At 45.8% G+C, this 7,827-nt stretch overlaps 1 protein-coding gene across 1 annotated transcript in view; it reads right to left on the bottom strand.

Annotated features, from left to right (window-relative positions):
* Positions 1 to 602: 602 nt before the first annotated feature.
* PRKG1 (protein kinase, cGMP-dependent, type I) overlaps positions 603 to 7,827 on the bottom strand; it is a gene marked incomplete at its 5' end in the record, with an annotated part of 13,109 nt that continues 5,884 nt past the window's right edge. Inside the window, 4 exons of the mRNA XM_010149096.1 lie at positions 603 to 996; positions 5,680 to 5,746; positions 6,752 to 6,814; positions 6,913 to 7,035. Of these exons, the coding sequence (XP_010147398.1) occupies positions 898 to 996; positions 5,680 to 5,746; positions 6,752 to 6,814; positions 6,913 to 7,035 (352 nt within the window). The remainder of the gene's footprint in view (positions 997 to 5,679; positions 5,747 to 6,751; positions 6,815 to 6,912; positions 7,036 to 7,827) is intronic.

Genomic DNA, 7,827 nt, shown 5'->3' on the forward strand with positions numbered 1-7,827 from the left:
TTTTCCCTTTGGGTTCTAAAAAGGTAAACATTAAGCTCAGTTTTATGCCTAACAGCTAATCAGTAAGACCGGAGGGCTGCTATCACTTTATTACAGGACCATTGTTTAAGCACTATTTTATATGTAAAATGGATTACTTTTAGGATTTTTTTTTTCATGTGTACCAAGGGAAAGGGAAAAAAACGCTCCAAAAGTCACGGTACAGTGCGTTCGCAGCTGTATGAGAGAAGCGACCCACATCTGTCTTAACGGGATCTAGAGCAGTTGTGCTTTTGTTTTACCAGGCTAAAAAAAAAATAAATCTCAGAATGAAAGAGGAAAAAGGTAACATTCAGTCTGGTCAAGAATACTGCTCGGAAAGCAAAAAGGACAAATCTGACCACTGCTCTGACGTGAGCTCTTTGACCAGTACCGTTGTGGTTCCTCCGCTGCTCTACTGGCCTACAGTAGAAGACCTACAGAGTTTGGAGGGTGGGAGTAGCCCAAATCCTGCACTGTATTTAGCTACAGCACGTAATAAATTACTATTGATCCTACTGATAAAGCCAGTACCTTGCAGCTAGAATTAAGTGCATCTTACACTACGTATCTCTCGACTTCGATAATTAAGAGTGTAGCAAGATCGTCGCAGTGATAGAAAACATATTTCTTTACTGGTGAAAGGCTTTGCGTCAGGACCACCATGTCAACTGCTATTTTAAGTTCGAACATAAAACATGAAGAGCACTATTGTCATCTAAGCAATAAGTCCTAATGCCACTGTAGTTACTGTAGCAGCATCAATCAAGGCATCATGGTGACCCCGAGCGCTAATCCTCCCCAATTCTTTCGGTTTCGCTGGCAGCCATGTCCCAGGAAGCTGTCTTCAGCAAGGCAGAAGCAGGTAAGAGAAATACATTAAAAATCTATGTCCCATCCTGAGTTGTCGTCAGGGGGTGGTTCATCACTGTCCTCCGGGAAGCTGTCAAAATTGCTTGTGTCTGTTGGAGATGCAACCTGTGGAAAGGAGAGAGCAACAGGAGGGGGACAGTCATCAAAGTGGACCTGTGCAGACATTTCCTCTCCCCCTCACAACCGTGGTCCTTCAAAAGCATTCACTCCTAACTGCAGCGAGCGGGAGAAGTTCTGCGTTTAACAACTTTTTGCCGAATCCCAGCAGGAAGTTCCCACAGCCCCCCTGCTCTCATGATCCAGGCCCTCTAGGGTCTCCAGTTCAAGAGCAGCTGTCCTACCCGTGGTTACGAGGGTGGCAAAAAAGACTAGGAAAAGCCCCGGGCCTCCCCAAAGCCCAGGATTTCTGATTTAAGGGTCCAGGATCCTGATTTTGAGGCTGTGAGCTGGGTCCTACTGCTTCAAGTTTCCTGACAAGACCTGCTCAGCCTACAGAGCCTATCAGAGAAACTCATCTTCCTAGGATGAAGGCCAAGTACATTTCGTTTCTGGAAATAATGTCATTTAAAATCTAACACAGCTAGATGATTTCTGATTATTCTTTTTATAAAGACGACCAAAACTTTCTTATAGTGAGACCCTGATATATTCAATGCAATTTAAAAGAATGAAACAATACAAACGTAGAGCAGCAGCTCTCCAGACCAAAACAATCAGTGTCCTACCAGAGAAATTCGGTACCTTAAGTTGTTCCCCAAGCAGCCAGTGCAGGCTGGAGGGGACTGCACTTGCCATAGGAGTGCTGCGAGGGAAACGCGGTAGGTTTTTAGCCATTTCACTCGTGCAACTGGTGGAGAAGCCATGGCCAGAGCCCAGCCTACAGCCCAGGAAATGTATTTGATGCTGGATGCTGCTATAAAACCTTGGGAGAAGACTCCTGGATCAACAAGAGCATCAACTTCAGCTCTAAATTTAATTTGCTGCCCTGCTGCATCAGCATTTCCCTGCTGCTGAAAACATCTTGGGGAGAATTAAGATCCTTGAATACCCAACTCACTTTGAAAAAAAACAATCTGTAAAAGCTTAGGGGAGTGCTACAGAGCGACAAGATGCTTCACTGTCTACTGAATCCTGTTTACTTTGTTGGTGTTGACACTGCTGGGTTGGAGAGCCTTCACCCTTCGGATCCTCACCCTTCGGGTGCCACACACTCCATGGTGTCGTGGGGGCTGGACCATATCCCTATTTATCTCAGCCCACCCCATGTGAGCTCTCCCTCTGGGAGCAGAAGTGTTGGGGGTGTATGTACAAGACACCAGCTACCAAGGTATGAGATACACAGTTGGTGTGGCTGTTCACGGAGGACACGCACGAGCTGTAGCTTCTTGCGAAAGCCTCTCAGCAGTGATGGACAGTGTGTAAGTGTGGGGTGAAAACATTTGTGAAAGCATCTATGGAGCTCCCCAGGGCTCCTGTGCAGCTGTCCACCCTGGGAGCACCTAGCAGGGCTGGCACCTTCTTTTGAGGTCTGGTTAGATGAGGCTGTAAAGGAAATAAGCCCTGTTTTGGGCTTATTTCCTTTATTATGGAACACAAAAGGCAATCATGACAAAATAAAAAGGCTGCATATATCCAACACCTCAAATGTAGAGGGTTTTCTTTTTCTTAGGAGAAATACGATTTAGGGAAGAAAGGTTGGATGAGTTGTTACTCTGCTGATTGACTTTATGTGATGCTAATGCTGTTGTGTGTAATTCCCCACAGCTCTGAAGTCCAGGTCACCTACGTGGCCTGCAGTCCTTCACTCTCAGAGGCACGGGAACAAACATCCCTCTCAATGCCCTCTCCAGCCAGGAAGGGACAGTCTATAGATTTATCTCCTGTCCATCCAAGAAGACAGAGTGCAAACGTCAGTAGGAGCTGTCTGGCTGCTTACCAGCATCAGGGCTTGAGATGTATTACAGTGCACAGATCTGCACATCCTTATCAAAGGCAAGAGCTGTAAAGCAAGACAGCACGTCTTTGGAAGAGTCAAGAAGTAAGAGAAGCTTTTCAGGACAGTTACCATCACAGATTTAAGTGGTAGTATCGAGGCTCAGCTGGTCCCTGAACCAACATCCTAGCAGCAGACTGTAAACTGAGATCTCCTAAAATCCTGTGGAATAAGAGCTAAGGAGCAGCTTTCAGCTGCCTTCCCAGTAGTACCACATATCTGCTGATGAGGGTTTAAGAGCCGGGGAAGGCCTTTTTCTTAAGGAAATAGCTAGTCTCTATGTTTAGCCCTTCTGGCTCCTTTCCAGCTAACAAGGAGAGGTGCTCTGATTGAATGAAAACTTGATTTCTTTTCCCAGAGCCACTTTAGGTCACTTTTTAGCTATGGCCCTTACTGGCAGTTGGGACTTTTGCCAAAGCAACTGAGCTGGTTGTGGGAAACAAGGCTAAGCAGGACTGACAGCTTTGGAGTGGACAAGGCTCACTAGTTAATGCAGGCAGGTTTTGGAGAAATCTCAGGAGTATGTCTAGAGAACATATTACTCTAGGAAAGAAAAAGCTGTGTTGAACTGGGATTAGGGCAATGTATGACTGTCAGCATTGAGTTGTCCTGGAAGAAGGATTCATAAAATCCTACAATGGTTTGGGTTGGAAGGGACCTTAAATATATCATCTTGTTCCAACCTCTCTGCCATGGGCAGGGAGGCCTTCCACTAGACCAGGTTGCTCCAAACCTCATCCAGCCTGGCCTTGGACACTTCCAGGGATGGGGCATCCACAGCTTCTCTGGGCAACCTGTCCCAGTGCTTCACAACCCTCTCCGTGAATGGCCAATCTAGATCTACCCTCTTTCAATTTAAACCCATTATCCCTTGTCCTGTCACTACAGGCCCTCGTAAAAAATCTTCCCCAGCTTCCTTGTAGCACCTTCAGGTACTGGAAGGTGCAATAAGGTCTCCCCGGAGCCTTCTCTTCTCCAGGCTGAACAAGCCCAAAGCTCCCACCCTGTCCCCAAAGGAGAAGTGCTCCAGCCCTCTGAGCATCTTCGTGGCCTCCTCTGGACTCGCTCCAACAGGTTCACATCCTTTTTACGTTCTTATTCTTCTGAAGAGAGAAGGATGCTCCTGTCTACTTCAGACAGCCTTGATGGTGGTGTGCTGGCCAAAAGGGTGACAGCAGGTCATTCTCTTGGGAGCAATCACAGACATGTTCTCTGATAGAATGTCACCAGGCCCATGAATATCCAGCCTTGATGATGTCAAGAAATAACTCCAGCAAAGTGAACTGGGTGTTCACACAACCCTTTTCTCCTACTGTGTTGAACCTAACTGAAAGACGTGTGATTTCCTGCATGGCAGGTTGGACAGCAACCTTCCTCTAGGCAATGCCAAAGGAGCAGAGACCACTTCTGGTGCTGGAACAACGTCCCAGCCCGGGGACAGCAGGGAGCAATTCATGCCAATAGAGAGCAGATACCGCTGAAGTCACTGCTGCCAGTCGTGCGGTCCAAGGGTTACACATGCGGGGTCCATATGTATACTGAGCAACAGCAGTATTGGAAATGCTCTTACTAAACTAAAGATCCACTAAAAACAGTTAGAGAAACATCCTGGACATTTTTCAGGCTACACTGACATCCTACACAGGAAAACCATGAACTGTAATGGGATGTAACAGAGCAAACTCAACTCTACTGTCTGACTTGAAATGTGGTGAACAGTTCCGCTGACAAATTAATAGTCATTAAAAAGCAGCTTAACAGAAAAAACACAGTTTTGATTTGTAAAAGATTAGTATGTTCTTTGGGCATTCTGCTTTAGGCAAGTATTTGTAAAGTCTTTCTCTCACCGACTGCCAGTAACTTCTGCAGCCCACAGGGCAGAGACACAAAACCCTCTTGCTTTTTCATAGCTCCTAAGAAAACTTTGGGATGGCAGATTTAGCCCTGAAGCCATGCCTGCCGCTGCTGCAGGAGATGCAGGACCATGGGTGGACGGAGCAACGGGGTGCAATTAAACACAATTGCTAATGTCATTCTCTCGGTGATCCCGCGGGAGAGGCAGGGAGAGAAAGGGATTAAGTTGAAACAAGGAGGGGAGGCTGCAGAACAGAAGGGGCCAAGGTAATTTCTATCAGCTAATCCTGTTTGGTTTCCCTTTGCAGCAGGCTTTGTGGGTAAAGAGCTCACAAAGACATCAAAGGAAGAGCTTTGCTCCAAAGGAAAATGAGTCGAGCTGTCCCTCTGCGTCTGCTCCCAGTTAAACATAAACTAGGCAGTTACAGGGCTTTTCATGTAGGACACAGACGCAGGGAAAAAAAAAGGGTGAAAAACACAAAAGAAAAGACGGAGGGAAAGGTTAATGCAAAAGAAAAGGGAGATGGCATACAAATCCCACTTGTCTTGTGCAAAGAAGTAAGAATAAAGGAGAAAGAAAGAGGACACATCTGAGAGAAGGGGTGAAAGTGGCAGCTCTCCACCGAAATGTGAAAAGTAGACGAAGAAACAAGTGGAGCAGGTGAGGAAGAGAAAAACCTGTAGTAGTGAGTGATGCTGCCCCAACCTCCTGCTGCAAAGAGCATTTCTTTGCAGTCATGCCCTCCCTAAACCAGCTTCTCCTGGAAGAGACTGCCCGGAGACCAAGTATAGTCTCTAATGTGACTTCTTTGAGCATCTTTGGAAGAAATAAAGCACATGCTGTTGCCACTTATCTACAGTGCATTAGCACCCCAAGCTCACAATATTCATGTAAAAGAAACTTACTGGCTGGGAAGGAGAAAATAAGTAGGAAAACTTACACTTGGTATTATAGGAGGTGTCAGTGTCCCTTTCCGTAACCCTTCCCAGTTAAAGCCTTCAAACCATCTAGAAGGGAGGGAATAATTTAAGCAGTTAGACATACGGTGAAAATCTCTCTGCAGCACAAAATGAAATTTAAATTGCTTAAACAGTGGGTTTCATCTCCTGTAGTCATCTTCTTCAAATTGTCCAATTAGCCTAAATAACTTTTCCTGTCATCATTATGTATATTATTTCAGGACTGAAAATGAAGTGTGTGTAGCAACTGGGTGGTGGTACCACGGCAAGTACAAATTACCAGAGCTCAGAAGAAAACCATTCCTCACTGCAGATGTCCTGGCAGCTGCTCTTTCCTTCCTAGAGGGTCGATCCCACCCACACGACACCCTCAATGGCCCCTCTTTGTATGAGTTTGGCAGCTAAGGGCATGCACAGGGATGTTCTCCTCCTGGTCGAGCCACAGCAGCTTAGGTGGGTGGATGAGCCCTGAGCTGAGCCTTCAATCTGTCTACCCCAAAATGTCCATCCAACCCATTTCTGATGCTTTGGGGATGAGAGAAGAGAAGGCCCAGCATGGATGGATGAGATAACCTGCTTCTGCAATGTGTCGCTAACTTGTTCTTATTCCCCTCCAGCAGTGTGAAAACTTATTAGACATCACTTAACTAACCCCCATCAGATCACAAGGGATGGTGAATTAACATGAGGCAGAGAGAGAAAGTGTGCTGGGGGGTGTGTCGGGAAGGGAAATCAAGGAGAAGCTTGGAAAGTGATTCTGCCAACCAAAAAAATCCAAGCAGGCAGTGGCTGAGTTGCATCGCTTCCAAATCTCTTCTGCAATTAGAGTAATTAAAGCGTACTGGTCAATGCATAATGCGTTCTGCTCATTGGCAAGGCTGGCATCTACACCAGACCACCGGGGAAAAAAGTCTGATGGAAATTCAGAGTTTAGAGCGCATAGAAGGGAAAGGCCCAAGGAGTTTAGGCGTAGTATTTCGTGCAGAAAACTAAAGTGTCTGAAAGGCGTGTTTCTGTGGGTTCGATCTGACGGATGGTGGTGAAGACACTTACTTGTGCTTTTGGATATCTTTCACTCCGTTTTTCAAGTTCCCTAATCTTTCTGATGGATTGTCCCTATAAAACAAATTAACAATTCAGTTACTTTCTTAATCCTTCTGAACAATTCATTTCTTTGCAAATAAGATCAAGGTGATTGTATTTCATGTGCTTACCTGCATAGTTTCTTAATTAAATTAGCAGCATTTTTGGCAATCTTCTTTGGAAATTCAATCATGTCTATTCCCCTTAATATGATGTTGTAGGTCTTCATGGGGTCTGGGCCTGAGAAAGGGGGACTTCAGAGGGAAGAGGAAAGCAAAGGAGATTAAAAGCTTGTCTTTAAAATAGCACTGAAGATTGATTAAAAAAACCCAAACAAAGCGAAACATAGTACCCTACTGAAACGAGAAAAGGTAGATAACAACTAGCAGTGCTTTGCTTCCTAAGGTCTTAACCATTTCTCAGCCAAGGAGCTCCGACACTGCCTGGATTTCAGTGATGCTGGCTGGGGGGGAAGTACGGAAGAGTAAAGTCCTGTTTTCTGCAGCAGCACATGCTAAACCGCTCATTTCCATGATGGCCCCTGTCCCAACAGCCCGAGGAACAAAGGTCTGAGGAACGCTCGCTGGCTTATTCTCTGTTTGATGTTGTGACATGCTTTCAGTGGGGATTAATTAGGTCCCCAGTGGTTTAACAGAATAGGGGCCTGGGTTCAGACCCAAGGGATAAGCAGGTTGAGGTGATGGATCCTTTCTAGCTCCTGTATCCTGGGAATGAATGATGGGGGACGATGTGAGGAAGTGACAGGAAGCCACTACTGCCAACATGAACAGTAATACATAAATCCAAATGTAAATAAGGGAAGGGATAGATAGAGGGACTCAAGTCCCCATGGCGTCAGGTCTGCCTCCTCCTTTTCATGTATGGCGACCCACCGCTGCACCTCCCTGGTTGAACTGCAAACCCTCTCCCCACCATGTTCAGCTCACTCAGGGCCAAAAATTCATTTTTGGTGTCATTTCACAGCATTTCCTAAAAATCCTGCTCATGTTGAGACCCGTTGAGAGATCCATAATTTAAAATTATTA

This window comes from Eurypyga helias, unplaced genomic scaffold, assembly GCF_000690775.1.
Source record: "Eurypyga helias isolate BGI_N326 unplaced genomic scaffold, ASM69077v1 scaffold38263, whole genome shotgun sequence".
NCBI lineage: Eukaryota > Metazoa > Chordata > Aves > Eurypygiformes > Eurypygidae > Eurypyga > Eurypyga helias.